Source organism: Mauremys mutica, chromosome 9, assembly GCF_020497125.1.
Source record: "Mauremys mutica isolate MM-2020 ecotype Southern chromosome 9, ASM2049712v1, whole genome shotgun sequence".
In the NCBI taxonomy this organism is placed as follows: Eukaryota; Metazoa; Chordata; order Testudines; family Geoemydidae; genus Mauremys; species Mauremys mutica.
The window spans coordinates 104,975,240-104,993,896 of NC_059080.1; the positions used below are offsets into that span (position 1 = coordinate 104,975,240).

An 18,657-nucleotide genomic window follows, 5' to 3' on the forward strand; every position below is an offset into this window, starting at 1 on the left:
GATGAAGGAGAACGTGACAAAGACTGTGACAGACAACACCAACTGGGAGTCACTGGTGACTAATCTCTTTTCACTTGTACTTCCCTTGTTCATTAGCACCACTGTCGTCAGATGTTTGGATACATGTGTGTTCCGTCTGTATGTTGTCCCAGCTCTGCACAGACAGTTGGCAGAGCAGACATCAAGCGAACCACCCAATGACCAGAAGATCCATTAAGGCTCGAAGGCAGCCAGCCAGGTTTATTGTCAACGAAGCATGGTCCTAGCTCAGCAGATCAATGTCTACAGTTATACTAGCACATGTATGCCTGTGACAATGGATGCAGCTCAGTGAATGGCGGGACTTTCCATTTCCCGCTCAGCTGGCCAAAGACACTCCCTCTGAGATACATCTTTATACACCAATACAAACAAATTACATATTGCCTCTGGAGTATTAGGGTGCCACCCCCTGAAGTATCAGGGTGCTAGCCTCTGACATATTAGGGTGCCACCCATTGCCTTGTACATGTTGGTTCGATCAAATCATCTTTATTCATCATGCTGTCATCCTGACCTTATCCTTAAGATGGGTCAGCATGTTCCTATTATCTTTGGGGAATGTGTTTGGTATCGAGGTGTTCTGGTACCACCTTTCTGGAATAAGTTTGTGTATATATTCTTGTGCCTAGCACTACTTAGGAATGTGTGTTTCTGCAATATCAGCCCTTTTCTTGCCAGATTCTGTGAGCAGGGCCGGCCTCTTGCTCACAACTTAACTTTGCTTTATATCAGAAAATTTTTGACTACTTTAGCCCAGACCTCAGGCCTCTGATACGTAAGTTTATGTTTCAGGCCCTCTTCCTACTACAACTACTAATTTGGTGCAAAGGAAACTCGAGCAATTGGTGCCTATTGCCCAACTAATAGCCAAGCAACAAGCAATTGGAAATAATATTGTTCAGGCAGTGAAAACACTGTGGTGGGCTGTACCAGAGGAGGGGAGTTTGCACCTCCTGCTTTGTACTTTAAGCTCAAGCTTTAAGGTTCAAATAATAGCTGTCACAGTGGTCCTTCGAAATGTGCTGCTGGGTAATAAGCTTTAAAAAAAAACAACCAAAAATATAATACAAATAAAACAAATGCTAATATAAAAAGAAAGACAGAAGCAGAGGAATGTAGCTGAGGCCTGGCCCAATGTGAGTAATTAACACACAGAGAGTGGCCTCATTTTTTGGAAGATAGAATTAGGGATGTAAATGAATCATCAGGTTGAAAACAAAACGTTTGTGCTAAATAAGATAGATCACTAGGTTAAGAAGACAAAATATCTGAGCCAACTAAGATAAGAAGGAGAACATCCAAGGAACTATTTACTATGAACTTGATAACAAGGGACAAAATACATTAGGAACGTAAAGAGGAGGTAAAAAGGAAGTTGAAGTATGGACTGTGCAAGCTACATGGAAATTGGTTCCTGCAAAGTAACCAATCCAAAAATGGATAATGCAGTGTATAGTAAATCCAATGAGAAATATAATGTATATAAAAGGAATGGGTTTCTGTGTAACTTTGGAGCTGTGATGTACCCTGCATCCATCATCCCCCACCCCCGCATTTGAGTCTGATCAACTCAGCATAGCACTGCTGTATGCCAAATAAAGATACCTGAGTGACAAAGACTGGAGTTGAATTGAAGAGGATTGAAGGGTATAATGTAAGGGCCGGATCAGATGATAAACAGTCACATAAAAAATAATCTGGCACATCAGAAAAAGGCAGGCTAAAAAACAGGGACAAGTTTTTAAAGTGCTTGTACACAAATGCCAGAAGTCTAAATAATAAGATGGGTGAACTAGAGTGCCTTGTGATAAAGGAGGATATTGATATAATAGGCATCACAGAAACCTGGTGGACTGAGAGCAATCAATGGGACACAATCATTCCGGGGTACAAAATATATCGGAAGGACAGAACAGGTCGTGCAGGGGGAGGAGTGGCACTATATGTGAAAGAAAGTGTAGATTCAAATGAAGTAAAAATCTTAAGCGAATCCACATGTTCCATAGAATCTCTATGGATAGAAATTTCATGCTCTAGTAAAAATATAACATTAGGGATCTATTATCGACCACCTGACCAGGACAGTAATAGTGATGATGAAATGCTAAGGGAAATTAGAGAGGCTATCAAAATTAAGAACCAAATAATAGTGGGTGATTTCAATTATCCCCATATTGACTGGGAACATTTCACTTCAGGACGAAATGCAGAGATAAAATTTCTCGATACTTTAAATGACTGCTTCATGGAGAAGCTGGTACGGGAACCCACAAGGGGAGAGGCGACTCTAGATTTAATCCTGAGTGGAGCGCAGGAGCTGGTCCAAGAGGTAACTATAGCAGGACCGCTTGGAAATAGTGACCATAATACAATAGCATTCAACATCCCTGTGGTGGGAAGAACACCTCAACTGCCCAACACTGTGGCATTTAATTTCAAAAGGGGGAACTATACAAAAATGAGGGGGTTAGTTAGACAAAAGTTAAAAGGTACAGTGACTAAAGTGAAATCCCTGCAAGTTGCATGGGCCCTTTTTAAAGACATCATAATAGAGGCCCAACTTCAATGTATACCCCAAATTAAGAAAAACAGTAAAAGAACTAAAAAAGAGCCACCGTGGCTTAACAACCATGTAAAAGAAGCAGTGAGAGATAAAAAGACTTCCTTTAAAAAGTGGAAGTCAAATCCTAGTGAGGCAAATAGAAAGGAGCACAAACACTGCCAACTTAAGTGCAAGTATGTAATAAGAAAAGCCAAAGAGGAGTTTGAAGAACGGCTAGCCAAAAACTCCAAAGGTAATAACAAAATGTTTTTTAAGTACATCAGAAGCAGGAAGCCTGCTAAACAACCAGTGGGGCCCCTTGACGATCAAAATACAAAAGGAGCGCTTAAAGACGATAAAGTCATTGCGGAGAAACTAAATGAATTCTTTGCTTCAGTCTTCATGGGAGATTCCCAAACCTGAGCTAGCTTCTGTAGGTGACAAATCTGAGGAACTGTCACAGATTGAAGTGTCACTAGAGGAGGTTTTGGAATTAATTGATAAACTCAACATTAACAAGTCACCGGGACCAGATGGCATTCACCCAAGAGTTCTGAAAGAACTCAAATGCGAAACTATTAACTAAGGTTTTTAACCTGTCCTTTAAATCGGCTTCGGTACCCAGTGACTGGAAGTTAGCTAATGTAACGCCAATATTTAAAAAGGGCTCTAGAGGTGATCCCGGCAATCACAGACCGGTAAGTCTAACGTCGGTACCGGGCAAATTAGTTGAAACAATAGTTAAGAATAAAATTGTCAGACACATAGAAAAACGTAAACTGTTGAGCAATAGTCAACATGGTTTCTGTAAAGGGAAATCGTGTCTTACTAATCTATTAGAGTTCTTTGAAGGGGTCAACAAACATGTGGACAAGGGGGATCTGGTGGACGTAGTGTACTTAGATTTCCAGAAAGCCTTTGACAAGGTCGCTCACCAAAGGCTCTTATGTAAATTAAGCTGTCATGGGATAAAAGGGAAGGTCCTTTCATGGATTGAGAACTGGTTAAAGGACAGGGAACAAAGGGTAGGAATTAATGGTAAATTCTCAGAATGGAGAGGGGTAACTAGTGGTGTTCCCCAAGGGTCAGTCCTAGGACCAATCCTATTCAATTTATTCATAAATGATCTGGAGAAAGGGGTAAACAGTGAGGTGGCAAAGTTTGCAGATGATACTAAACTACTCAAGATAGTTAAGACCAAATCAGATTATGAAGAACTTCAAAAAGATCTCACAAAACTAAGTGATTGGGCAACAAATTGGCAAATGAAATTTAATATGGATAAATGTAAAGTAATGCACATTGGAAAAAATAACCCCAACTATACATACAACATGATGGGGGCTAATTTAACTACAACGAGTCAGGAAAAAGATCTTGGAGCCATCGTGGCTAGTTCTCTGAAGATGTCCATGCAGTGTGCAGAGGCGGTCAAAAAAGCAAACAGGATGTTAGGAATCATTAAAAAGGGGATCGAGAATAAGACTGAGAATATATTATTGCCCTTATATAAATCCATGGTACGCCCACATCTCGAATACTTTGTACAGACGTGGTCTCCTCACCTCAAAAAAGATATTCTAGCACTAGAAAAGGTTCCGAAAAGGGCAACTAAAATGATTAGGGGGTTAGAGAGGGTCCCATACGAGGAAAGATTAAAGAGGCTAGGACTCTTCCGCTTAGAAAAGAGAAGACTAAGGGGGGATATGATAGAGGTATATAAAATCATGAGTGATGTTGAGAAAGTGGATAAGGAAAAGTTATTTACTTATTCCCATAATACAAGAACTAGGGGTCACCAAATGAAATTAATAGGCAGCAGGTTTAAAACAAATAAAAGGAAGTTCTTCTTCACGCAGCGCACAGTCAACTTGTGGAACTCCTTACCTGAGGAGGTTGTGAAGGCTAGGACTATAACAATGTTTAAAAGGGCACTGGATAAATTCATGGTGGCTAAGTCCATAAATGGCTATTAGCTAGGATGGGTAAGAATGGTGTCCCTAGCCTCTGTTCGTCAGAGGATGGAGATGGATGGCAGGAGAGAGATCACTTAACTGAGTTCATAGGAAGCCAAGTGAAAAATATCCCAACACTAGCTCTCAACTGACCTAGATAGTTTTGGTTCCCAGAACTTCTGAGACTGTCAATCCATTCTCCTGTTAAGATCTATCCCCTTCTTGGCAATCTTTACTTGGGAAGGAAGTTAAATCAGACATCCCAGTCCATACCCACTTCATCTCATGGCCTGGTGTTGGGATGAGCATGAGAACTCTCTTGCTCAACAGCTTTCCAAGCCATTCTTAATAAAGTTGGAAAGATTCAACTAGGAGCTGCTAGCAACCTAAATGGAAACATTTTTCTACTTGGACTCAACATAATCAGTCTTCCTCAAACTCTGCTGATATCCCAGTCATTTTAGTTTATCTCCTGTTATTAAAAAAACACAGGTCTCTTCATTAGCTCACTACAGGTCCATCTTGAAACAGTCAGTGCCTTTCTTCCTCCAGTAGACACCCTACAACAGTTAGGTATCAGAGGGGTAGCCGTGTTAGTCTGGTTCTGTAGAAGCAGCAAAGAATCCTGTGGCACCTTATAGACTAACAGACGTTTTGCAGCATGAGCTTTCGTGGGTGAATACCCACTTCTTGCATCCGAAGAAGTGGGTATTCACCCACGAAAGCTCATGCTGCAAAACGTCTGTTAGTCTATAAGGTGCCACAGGATTCTTTGCTGCTTCTACAACAGTTAGATTAATGAAGGGCCTAATCAGGACCTTTCCACCGATTCTCAAGCCTGTACCTCAATGGGACTTCTATCTTGTCCTGTCATTGTTCACCAGACCTCCATTTGAACCTTTGGCATCATGCTTTATGCCTCTGTCTGGAGCATGAAGCAAGCTTCTGCACATATGTGCAAAATTGACATTGCTTTCCAGACTCAAGATGCATGGTGTGAATGTGTTACTCACATGTGGAATACAGACAAGGGCCACGCATCTCGAAGAACTTCCAGTTACAGGCAGGTAACTTCTAATTTTATATTGAGGTTGCTTAGTGGCTTTCAGTGTTAACCTAAGTGTCTTTGCCAGATTCCAAGAAATGGAAAGCCAGTTTATAGCACTCCCACTGTCGCCCTTTATATTAAGTCTCCCTTCAAGAGTTTAATAAATCGCAGATTCAAGAACAGGATGGGGCTAGTTTTTTTTCTAGGGTTTGTATTCAGAGGGCAGTTTAATAACCTTATTTCAAAAGAATCAGCAGTATTTGGTAACTGCTTATTATTTTATAATGTATTTCATCTCAGGGAAATGAACAAACGTTTAACAGAGGAGCAAGCCAGGAAGACCTTTGAGAGAGCCATGAAACTGGAGCAAGAATTTACTGAACATTTCACAGGTTTGTATCCCTTATTACAGTTCCCTTCAAAGAGTGGAATTGTGTTGTCTGGAGCATAAGAATTGTCACACCTGCCTGAGCCCATATACTTCAGTTATATATCTTGTCTCCAGTACTGGCCTATGATGAATGCTTTAGAACATGTTAAACCATCATAATGCACTGCAACTATTTATTAAATATTTGTATCAATTCATTGTTTAACTTTGAGACAAAATTTCTTCTTTACTTCATCTGATGCCAGCTCATACTTTAGAGCATGAGAACTTTTCGCTTTTTTCTTAGCTGTTGAAACTAGAAACGTTAGTCTTATTTATATATTAAAAGCCTGGAAACTTTTAACATAAAGGTCACCAACTGGTGTCTCGTGCCCTTCCAGAATGTGAAGGGTGGCTAAACCTCTGAAAACCAGGAAATTAAGAGTTACAGTAATGCAAACTTAAACTTCTGAGAATAAGGAAATACAGAGTTAAGGTACACACTAAGGGTAGGTCCACACTAAGAAGGGGGGTCGAACTAGGGTACGCCAATTCAGCTACGTGAATAGCGTAGCTGAATTCGAAGTACCCTAGTTCGAACTACTCACCCGTGCAGACGCCGCGGAATCGAAGTCCACGGCTCCAAGGTCGACTAGATTAGACGCGATAGTTCGAACTCCGAGAAGTCGAACTCACCGCGTCGACCCGGCAGGTAAGTGTAGACAAGCCCTAAGACAGCCCTAACTCTGCCCCCATGGAGCTGGCAATAGCCATTGGAGATTATCTGCATTCAGTCCAGCTATGTTCACTGATAGATTTAGCTGTATGGAATGATAGAGGGATTAGCTGGAACAGCTTGGCAGAGCTGTGATTGTGACATGAGGTGGTCTGGGGCAGCCTTGCCCTTCTCCGTGCCCTCTCCCCTGTGTGTGATCAAAAAAATTGTGCATGTGTACCTTGAGGGATCCATTATGCCTCATTTCAGTGCCTAGTTCTCTAGATTGTGTCAGTAGCAGTGCACAGGTGTCTTCTTGCTATAGGGATTATCAGCAGTGAGGTGGGATATGAGGGTTATCTGTGGATTTAATGAAAATGTAGTGTTAAATGGAATCCTGTGTATAAGGATGAAGGGGGCTTGGTAAAAGGGAATTAAGGGGTTGTAAAATTTAGCAAGTGAAGGTTGTTTCTATGGAGTAGGCTCTGTTTGAGCCTAAGTCAAGAGTAGGTAGCTTCTGTTCAGTACAGCTTACCTAAACGTAAGTCAAAAGTTTTGTGTCAGTAAAGAGAAAGTGTTAGACACTGCCCTACAGTGATCATGCGCCCTACTCCGTGAGTGCTCTGCACTATCTGAAAACACAGAATTCTAGCATGTGTGTTATAGCTGAGCTGGGCCATCACTCAGAAAGGTTAAGTTGGCATGTATCTTAACTCTGTTTTCCTATTTTTCAGAGGTATATGTTTAGCCACTCTCCACATTCTAAAAGGGCACAAGGTAGCACTGGACTTAAAGTTCTGGAACATTTAATTCCCTTGGTTTAAAAAAAAATAATTTCTCAGCACTCCCATCTGCAATAGCCCAGCTCTTCTCCTTCAACACCTGGTGCTCTTCGGCAATGATTGCCCTGGCCACAAAATGCACTGGCTTCATGTTGGGCTTTTCACTGCCTCTGCCTTGTCTCCTGTCTACCTGTCCAGCACAGCCTGATTGCCTCTTCTCAACAATCCTCCCTATAGAGAGGCAAGCTTCAGCAAAGGACCAACATATTGAGGAGCTGTGGAGAAGATGCAGGAACAGTCCAGGGACTAGCATGGAGACAGTGGGGACATATTTTGAAGGGAGAGATGTGGCCATGAGAGGAAGGATGGTTAGGATCTGGGACTTGGGAGACAGTTCAAGTCCTTGCTCTACCACAGAATTCTTATGTGATCTTGGGCAAGTCATTTAGGTCCAGATCCATAAAGATACTTAGGTGCCTACATCCCAGTTTTGGCTCCACTGCAATCCACAAAACTCCTTTGCTGGACTCAGTAGGCTCCTAAACTCACTTGGCACCTACATTTTCAAGGTAAAAGTTCCTCTAAGCGCCTATTTTTCTGTCTCTGAGCGTGCACACTGCTGCCTCCCTCTGCGCAGACATCTGTTTCCCACCTAAGCCCCAGAATGATTCAGAAACCAGGGAAAGATAGGCATTCAGCCACCTGTATCACATGCAGGGCCTAATCCAGTAGGCGTGCTCAGAGGCCACTTACTGGACTGGATCCCATTTAAAATGGAGAAGGAGATGGAAGTGGTGGTGGTGCTGCTGCCACCACAATCCATCTTATAATTTTTAGCCTAGTGGTTAGCACACTTGCCTGGGATGTGGGAGACCATAGTTCAGTTCCCACCCTTCCGCCGATCCTGGCTCCCATGCAGAGGGGTAGGACCTACCCAGAGCCTGCCTCACACATAAGGGGCAAGACCCCCCAATTTCAGCTCACAGCTAGGGGCTGCAGAACATTAGAGCTTTTTTCCAGTCCTTTGTATCTTCCCATTGTTCCAAGATTTGTTAAAAATCAACATTAATCATTCAGATAATTCCTCTGTCAATTCTTTTAATATTCATGGGAGCAAGTTATCCAATCTTGCAGATTTTAAAATGTTTAAATTCAATAACTGCTGGTCAGTAGATGAGATGCTGGAGGTTTATGAGGGAGGCCCAGTCTGTGTTTCCCACCTTCCTCCTGGGATTTAGGTGAACTCTTGCTGCTGCCCTGCCCCCATGTGCTGCCCTCAGAGGTGAAGGATGAAACACTGGTTCCAGGTGCCAGGATGCAGGAGTGTAGGAGCTGCTGCTTTGGCAGTGGTGTGGACCTGGCTTTTTAGAATGTATGTGTTCAGTTATTAGTTTGCCATGTTGGTTAAACACTCAGCTAAACCTGAATGGAATTTCATGGAGCAAAGAAAAGGTACTTCTCTAGCCTGAGGGCTTTCCCCTTGCCAGATCAAAGACCTGCTGCAAATGGTGGAGATTTTAGAATTTCTCAAAAAAAAATCCCAAGAATCTTTTATAATAGAAAGTGGTGTTAACCTAAAAATAGAATCCAGAATCCAACTTCCCATACTGGCTGAGGGAGGGATTCATAATCTAGTGAGTCTTTTCCATAACTGTACTATGTCTGAACTCCTAGATTGAGAACTCATGTAATAGATATCATCAGAAAGAAAGTGTAATACCACTCTTTGGGGGGGGAACAGGTATTCCTATGCATTTGTTCATTTCCTAACATAATAGATTCTGATTGGTACTTTTGGGCACTGTTGCTGTCTTGATAATTATACCGGTAGCTAGTAGAGGCTCCTGTAATTCACCTCTATCTAATTTATACTACCTAGCATGTACAATGTATAGTGTACATGATCATCCAAGTATCAGAATTTTAAACCACTATGGTTCCTATAACATCATATCAACAGGGGATGCTCTGAATAGTGACTATTGATAAAAAAAAATTTGCCAAGTAACAAATAAGGATTAATATATTTTTGTGTTTGGTAGTGGTATGATGTAGAATGTGTGTATGTGTGCTTACAAAGAAGGCATACATTTCTAATTGTAAAATGAATAAGAATCTTCTAAGAGGTTTGATAGGTAAATTGAATTAGAGCAGCCATTAAGGAAGCTTCATTACCATTGAATGTAAAGTAAAATGCTGTCATAGATTTAAAATGTTTTAGGAGTTAGGAAGCGGAATAAGAGGCAATTATTAACATGTAATGAGGGTTCAGTAATAGTACTAGTGTTGTGTATATTAACACAAACACAGGAATACAGTGTCCTGGCCCAAACAGCAGCATTATACATTTTTTCCCTGTTGAACTCTATTAAGTAGGTTCTCAGCCTGGAGATGAAGACCCCAGTTAAGATGAAGCTGCAATCAAGATTTCTGTCATTTGGATCCAAAGTGTTGCAAGAACCCTAGTCCTGATTCAAAGCAGACCATACTTTAATCTGATTTGGGTCAGAACACACCCACCTCCGTTCATTTATAGTGCTTCTCTAGCCTCAGTGATAATATATGCAATCTGTGTGGTCTGAGTGTAGATTGGAACTTTATTAACTGTTTTTAAAGCAAGCATCAGATGTAGAGGATTAGAGAAATGCATATGTTAGCCCCTTCCTTCCATCCCAAATCATGGACACTGCTAGCAACCAGAATCCACCAGATGACCTATTTTTCATGTCCTGGTTCGTGATCCAGATGACCAGTTCCTCAATCTACATTACATGGAAGCCCACACCACCATTTCACTTGCTACAAGTCTCAGTGATTTATTTGTCTGGATTAGGATTATTAACTAGCCCTGCTTTTTTACCCTCCTGTCCTGGATACCTGCACAAAAGTTGGGTCTAGAAGAAAACACAAAAAGAAAACCAGAAAATAACAAATCACCCCTAACAACCCTTGAAGGTATCTGAGGATTGGGGGGGGGGGGGGGGGGGAACACCTGCACATGCCAGTCTGCAGTGTGGGAAAATTCCTTCCTGACCCCAGGACTCTATACACTGTACACTGGCCAGTTCCTTGGGGAAGCCCTACACCCCCAGACAGTCAAGCACCTTTAGCTCACAATAAACCACAAGCCCAATGTTGTCTGTTTCTTCTCCAATCTGGTTAAATCCTCACCTTGGGAAGGGGGCTGAGAATTTCTGCACACAAGGTGAAAGTTAGTAAAAAAATGCTTGCTGACTGTAATGCTATGTTTTGCAGCTATTGTCCAAGGAGACACACTGGAAGAGATATACAACCAGGTGAAGCAGATCATAGAAGAACAGTCTGGGCCTTACATCTGGGTACCAGCAAAGGAAAAATTATGAAAATTGAAAGATTTTTGGTTTTCATTTTCTAATTGACATTACCTACTCATCAACAACTTGTAACCCTTTTCAGTGGAGCCTGCCTCTAGCTCTTTCCAATGTGGGTCACACACTAAACATCACATTCTGCAGTTCCCAAAATTTTCTTACATTTGGTGTCTCTCTTAGTTTGAATAATTTGTATTATTGTGTGGTAGTGTTCATTTGACATTTTTCAAACATGAAGGTCGAATGGCCTGACCAGCTATTAAGGTAGGGTTGGGGAATTATATGGTAAAATTCCTTAATGTTTAAGGGAAAGTACGTTTCAGAGATTCTCAGAAAAGATTTATGTACATTCTTTTAAAATTTCATAGCATATGCAAGAAAAGTCATCTTACCCAATGATGTAAATTGTGAGCAACTTTGCACACTTAATTATAATAGCATGGGTTGGCCAAGGCATTTAATTTCAAGTTTTAGTTTGTGGGTTGACTTTCTGTTGTCTCAGCAAATATTTTTCTTTATAGGCAGTTAATGTAACTTTTTTTAAATTTCCAAAGTAATGTTTTTCATTAACTTCCATTAATTCACAAGGGATATTCATTTTCAAAATTTCATAATGATATTCTTATAGTCTATTTTTATTCATTTTTTGCATATACAGTTGCTAGGGATAAAGATATTTAATGTTTTTAATCTTACTCATGCAACACTATTTACAGTGTCTTACAAAAGTTGTTTATAGATAATGGTCATCACTCTTTTCTGAGTCGAAAACATGTTTAGGTGCTAGGGAAGCTTGTATTTTACAAATGAATAGCAAATTTTCATTGGCAGCCATACAGAAAACACTTGCAGTGATGTATGATCATTAAGGCAATAAGAAGAGAGTCAGATTTGTAATTTAAAACTGTGTGTCTCCTTAGAGGTGTCAGATTTTAATGAATATTTTACCCACAATAATTGCCTATTTTGTTATAAAACTTTCTTTAACTATAAACTCTGTAACTATGGGAATTATTTTCTTTACATAATTGCGCACACATATATATATAAAATATATATATTTTTCTTTTCCCACCTACTCCTAGCTTTTCTTTTTTTGTTTTGAGAATAAATATAAATTAGAATTTATCTTCCTTAATCATGTGAAATGAAATGGGGTCTGGTGGCTAGGTAAAACATCTGGGGGATATTAGCTACAAGAAAAAAATATGGGCAAGTTCTCCTCTTTTCTACAAACAATTTCAGATGTTTGGTTTTGTTTTTTTTTTCTTTTCCATGTGATGTGCATGTTTTAACCAATGGGAGATTTCAGAGTCAACAGTCAGTTTTTGTGTACATCTCAGACTGCATCTGTGTCATATCTTCCATGGTGGCTCTGCACTGGAGAGATACAGACCTCTGAGCTGAGCAATTATAAATACATTTCTGCAAAATATAGAACTAACATTATTCATTCCATTTGTCAGAAAGAGGAGAACTGCTAATAAAGTTTATTGTACAACATATTTTTGTGTGTCTTTAATTAGATAATCTAAAATACGGGTGATGTAGAATTAAGAAATTAAGTTTGCAAACAATAAATTGGCAGGAACAGTAAATAATGAGCAATGATGTGATAGAGGAACATTGAAAAACTAGTATGTGGGCCAAAGAAGTTCAGTGTAGTTAAATTAAATCCAGGTTAGATCTTGGGGCAAAGAGTTAAAAATAATAAGCATGTGTGAGAGAACAAAGTACTGCAGAATATTGATAGATTTGGGAATCCTGTCAATTTACAGCCTAACGTGCAGTGATTGTGAAAAAATCCATCTTGGCTGTATACTGGATTAGTGAAGAAAGTGCATTCTTGCTGTATTTTTATGGATTTCTCTGCCTATTGCTGGAATAGTAAAGTGTTCTGAGATTGTCATCAGATACTAACTAGCATGAATCAAAAGTAAAAGCTTCTACCTAAAGCTCTGAAAGCACCAGTGGCCTAAATTTTAAGCAATGACAAGTGATTTTGGGTATACAACTTGAAACGCGTTAAAAGGATGTAACTTTTAGATGCTCAGTAATTTCTGAAAATCAAGCTACTTTAAGATATCTCAGTTTGGGTACCTAAAAACTGAGGCCCCCGCAAAATCACTAGTCACTTTTGGAGGTGTCACTTAGTGAGGCTTTTAGATGGTATGTTTTTCTTACAAAAGAAAAAAGCTTTTGTCTCTTACTGCCTTTTCCTTATTGTTTTTTTAAATGTTTTTTTTTCTGCTTTTTTACCCATCAGGAGTGGTATGTGTTCTCTTCCTTGTTTTTGCTGGAGGAGTTTTTGCGAGATGGAGGTCTCTTCACTTTCATTTGAAAGGATAGGGGTGTTTAATTCAATTTCATGGAGCTGAAACACCTCCCATTTGTTTGTCAGGTGTTAATTGTTTTAAACATCCAGGATCTGATCCAGGGGTCAGCAACCTCTGGCACGCAGCTCCCTCACCCGCACCGCTTCCCACCGCCCCCATTGGCCTGGGACAGCGAACTGTGGCCTGTGCTTACCCTGGCGAGCCGCATGCCAGAGGTTGCCGACCCCTGATCTAATCCCTTTCCCTCTCAGTTGTTCAGGTCTCTTCTTCTGTTAGTGCTTGCTCATGTCCATTCCACGTTAGATGCACATGCACTGCGTGCACAGTCACCAGTGAATTTTTCCCTCAGTGATATCCAGTGGGCCAGCTCTAGCGCCCTTTGGTGCCATGTGCTTATAAGGGGCCCGTCTGGCTTTGCACTATCTCAGTTCCTTCTTACCACTCGTGGCAGTCATTTGGAACAGCTCCTCTTGCTTTGGCAAACTCTTAGGCTATGTCTACACTGCACACCCTACAACAGTGCAGCTGTGCTGCTGCAACCGCCCCATTGTATGGTGCGCTGTATGGCCACTATCAGCGGGAGAGAGCTCTCCCGGCAACAAAATAAAACTACTTCTGAGGGGCCATAGCTTCGTCACCAGGAGCGCGGCTCCCACCAACAAAGTGCTTCCACACCAGCACTTTTTGCCACTAAAACTTTTGTTGTTCATACCCGAGCGATAAAAGTTTTAGCGACGAAAGTGCCAGTGTAGACAATGCCTTACTCGGTGGTCTTAGTTTATTCCTTTTCCCTTGTTTCCCTATCCCAGTTCTTTAATTTCTCAGTTTGGACTGTTGTAGATTAGTTGTATGTAGTTAGTTGGCGCTTCTCGCACTGTTAGCAGAGTTTTGTCCACTCCCGGTGCCGGGGCATGCCTCGGTCCCTGGGTCTCAAGCCCATGCCTGAGAGTGTCCTGCACTCCTGTTGTCTTAAGTGCCTCATATCAGGGACTGCTGCCAGATCTGTCAGGATTTCAAGCCCTGTACAAAGAAAGATAGGGAGGACAGGACATGGTGGTCTTCCCACCATGAGAGGGACTCGGCACAATTCTCCTTCACCAGTGCCAAAGAAAAATCATAAGAAGCAGCTGACTGAGAAGGGATGTTCCCCGACTCTGAAAAGAGTCTAGCACAGGAAGCCCATGGGGAGTGCGGTCAGAGTCTAGCCACTCCTCTGCGTCCGCTCTGAGTGTGATACCATCACCTCAGTCTCGTAAGCTGGTTCCTTTGAGTCTGGTCCCTCAGCACCAGAGTGGCAATGCAACACCAATGGGTTTATAGTACTGTCTGCTCCAAAGGCATTAGTTATGGGCAGGGTCCTGCTGATGCTTTTGATGCAGCCAGCAGTATAAGAGTCGGCAGTATTGGTACCAGGGAGCAGAAGGGAGCATGTGGTCCTGGGCTCCTGTTCAGTACGGTCTAGAGGGAAACCCTCCCTGCTTGCCCTGCCGCCGGTCTTCACATCTCAGCACCATTCTCTGGCATTGACGGGTACCACCCCTCCATGGTCCCCAGAGGAAGGCTCATCATCGGATTCGAAAGTGGAGTCATATTCCCACTTGAGGAACCTCTGCCAGTTCCCCCCCAGGCAGCCTACCAGTTGATGGACCCGGTCACAGAGCTTCTGCCGAGTACTTGGCACAGTGAGCAATGGCTTATGCAGTTGCAATGGCTTTTTTGGAACCCCTGGGGGTTTCCCCCTATGCAAGGGCCCCCTTCCAGATCATATTCCATAATCTTAGAAAGAAGCGCACCCTGTCCCTTTGACTGTCACCCAACCTGGACTCCAGTACTGAGCCCGGTACCAAGCCTCAAGACCTAGATTTATGAGACCCAGTCAGTGCAGAAGGAGAAGAAGAGGATCCCCTGCCAGTGCAAGCCTCTTTTTCCTCCCTGGATGAGGCAGTGTCTAGGGTGCATGTATTCCCCCCACCCCCTCGTGATGACTTCGCAGCTCACCAGGAGCTGTTGAAGAGTGACCTCGAACCTTGGGCTGGAAGTGGAGGTAATCAAAGAGTGGCCCTCCCTCCTCATGAAGCCATTATGGGACCGGTTAAAGCCTTGCGGCAAACCTCATCCTCCTTGCCTCCCACCACAAAAAGGTCTGAAAAGTTCCTGCCTCAGGTTTTGAATACTTGTACTCCCACCTCCCTCTGGGGTCTCTGATGGTCGTGGCGGCCAGTGAAAGGGACAGCAAGGATGCAAAGACAGTAGACCTTTTTGGTAAAAAGGTTTATTCTATAAGGGCACCAGTTCTCTGCTGTGGTGGAGGAATGGAAGTCTGTGGCCAAGGGCCTCTCTGCAGGCCACCCTGGATGCAGCAGGTTCGGCAGCTAGATCCATGGCTTCTGCAGTGGTCATGCGCAGATGCTTGTGGCTCCAGTCTTTAATCTATCAACAGAGGTCCAACAATTCATCCGGGACATTCTGTTTGAAGACACTTCACTCTTCGAGGAGTCTCATTGTATGTAAGAGAGCGATATGATTGCTTAGAGCTCCAGTTTGAACCTGGAGAAAAGCCTGTTGAGAGTCTTTGGGTTAAGTTTAGAGGCACGAGAGCAACAAGGGTGATGATGTGATGGGCATGTGCTATGGACCACCGGATCAGAAGGGTGAAGTAGACAAGGCTTTCTTCAGACAACTAACTGAAGTTTCCAGATCACGGACCCTGGTTCTAATGGGGGACTTCAGTCACCCTGACATCTGCTTGGAGAGCAATATAGCAATGCACAGACAATCCAAGAAGTTTTTGGAGAGTGTTGGGAACAACTTTCTGGCACAAGTGCTGGAGGACTGGCCTCTGGGGGACACCACTGTTTACCTCTGACCATTTATTCCTACCCTTTGTTTCCTATCTTTTAACCAGTTACCAATCCATGAGAGAACCTTCCCTCTTATCCATGACTGCTTACTTTGCTTAAGAGCCTTTGATGAGGAACCTTGTCAAAGGCTTTCTGAAAATGTAAATACACTGTATCCACTGGATCCCCCTTGCCCACATGCTTGTTGACCCCCTCAAAGAATTCTAGTAGATTGGTACAGCATGATTTCCCTTTACAAAAACCATGTTGACTCTTCCCCAACAAATTATGTTCATCTGTGTGTCTGACAATTTTATTCTTTACTATAGTTTCAACCAGTTTGCCCAGTACTGAAGTCAGGTTTACCAGCCTGTAATTTCCGGGGTCACCTCTGGAGCCCTTTTTAAAAATTGGCGTCACATTAGCTATCATCCAGTCATTTGGTACAGAAGCTGATTTAAATGATAGGTTACAGACTACATTTAATAGCCCTGCAATTTCACATTTGAGTTCCCTCAGAACTCTTGGGTGAATACCATCTAGTCCTGGTGACTTCTTACTGTTTAGTTTATCAATTTGTTCCAAAACCTCCTCTAATGACACCTCAATCTGGGACGGTTCCTCAGATTTGTCACCTAAAAAGAATGGCTGAGGTTTGGGAATCTCCCTCACATCCTCAACCATGAAGACCAATGCAAGGAATTAATTTAGTTTCTCTGCAATGGCCTTATCGTCCTTGTGTGCTCCTGTAGCATCTTGATCGTCCAATGGCCCCACTGGTTGTTTAGCAGGATTCCTGCTTCTGGTGTACTTAGCAATTTCTTCTTTTTTTTTTTTTTTTTAACACACCTCTACCCCGATATAGTGCAACCCGATATAACACGAATTCAGATATAACGCGGTGAAGCAGCGCTCTGGGGGTGGGGGGGAAGCTGCGCGCTCCGGTAGATCAAAGCAAGTTCGATATAACCCGGTTTCACCTATAACGCAGTAAGATTTTTTGGCTCCTGAGGACAGTGTTATATCGGGGTAGAGGTGTACATTTTGAGTCTTTGGCTAGCTGTTTTTCAAATTCTTTTTTGGTCTTCCTAATTATATTTTTACACTTCATTTGCCAGAGTTTATGCACCTTTCTGTTTTCCTCACTAGGATTTAACTTCCACTTTTTAAAGGATGCCTTTTTGCCTCTCACTGCTTCTTTTACTTTGTTGTTTAGCCACAGTGGCACTTCTTTGGTTCTCTTACTATGTTTTTTAATTTGGGGGTAAGTTGATCCTCTATTATGGTGTCTTTAAAAAGTTTCCATGCAGCTTGCAGGGATTTTACTTTTGGTGCTGTACCTTTAATATTTGTTTAAGTAACCACCTCTTTTTTGTGTAGTTCCCCTTTCTGAAATTAAATGCTACTGTGCTTGAGCGGCTGTGGTGTTTTCCTCGCCAGAAGGATGTTAAATTTAATTCTGTTATGGTCACTATTACCAAGAGGTCCAGCTATATTCACCTCTTGGACCTGATCCTGTGCTCCACTTAGGACTAAATCAAGAATTGCCTCTCCTCTTGTGGGTTCCAGGACTAGCTGCTCCAAAAAGCAGTAATTTAAGGTATCAAGAAACTTAGGTGATATGTATCCAGTCAATATGGAGATAGTTGACATCCCCCATTATTATTGAGTTTTTTATTTTAATAACCTTTCTAATCTCCCTGAGCATTTCACAGTCATTATCACCATCCTGGTCAGGTGGTTGGTAATATATCCTTACTGCTATATTCTTATTATTAGAGCATGGAATTACTATCCATAGAGATTCTATGGTACAGTTTAGTTCATTTAAGATTTTTACTTCATTTGATTCTATGCTTTCTTTCACATATAGTGCCACTCCCCCACCAGCAGCAACCTGTTCTGTCCTTCCAATAGATTTTGTACTCTGGTATTACTGTGTCCCATTCATTATCCTGATTCCACCAAGTTTCTGTGATGCCTATTATATCAATATCCTCATTTATTACAAGGCACTCTAGTTCACCCATCTTATTATTTAGACTTCTAGCGTTGGTATATAAGCACTTTAAAAACTTGTCACTTTTTAGCTGTCTCCCATTACATGACGTAATTGAATGAGACTTTTTTTCATTTGACTGTTTCTCTTCAGATCGTGCCTGTATTTTATCTTCCACCCTCTTCTCCTTACTAGAACATAGAGAATCGCCATTAGTAGATTCTTCCCTAAGGGATGTCTGTCCAAACCATGTGCTCCTCCGCACCTGTGGGAATTCTGCATGAAGCACTCAATCCACCTCAAACTTCTCATTTTCCTGGAGCCCAGAACAGATCACCTCAGCAGATCTTTCACCTCTCACCACAAGTGGTCCCCTCACACCAGTATAACCAGTACCATCTTCCAGTGGTTAGGGACTCCCCTCATAGACCTGTTCACAACCAAGCAAACCAGGAAATTTTAGCAGTTTTGCTTTCTATGCAGGTGCAGCCCTGGCTCACTCACAGATGCTTACTGCTCCATTGGACAAAGCACCTATTCTATGCGTTTCCCCCTCATTCCTCTCATGCACAAAGTCTTATTCAAGATCAAGCAGGACAAAGCAAATGTTATTCTTATAGCCCCCAGCATGGCTACGTCAGCACTGGTTCATCACTTTATAGGACATGTCAGTAGTGA

At 42.0% G+C, this 18,657-nt stretch overlaps 1 protein-coding gene across 15 annotated transcripts in view; it reads left to right on the top strand.

The window, feature by feature from the left end:
- The window catches only part of DLG1 (discs large MAGUK scaffold protein 1), a 740,792-nt gene that overhangs the window by 355,453 nt on the left and 366,682 nt on the right, over positions 1–18,657 (top strand). For 7 of the 15 annotated variants that reach the window (XM_045030006.1, XM_045030008.1, XM_045030017.1 and 4 more), the window contains 2 exons: positions 5,888–5,979; positions 10,710–12,280. The exons of the other annotated variants lie outside the window; for them this stretch is intronic. In XM_045030006.1, coding sequence (XP_044885941.1) covers positions 5,888–5,979; positions 10,710–10,816 — 199 coding nt within the window. In that variant the 3' untranslated portion in view covers positions 10,817–12,280. Of the gene's footprint in view, positions 1–5,887; positions 5,980–10,709; positions 12,281–18,657 lie in introns of those variants that run through there. 15 annotated transcript variants of the gene reach the window in all.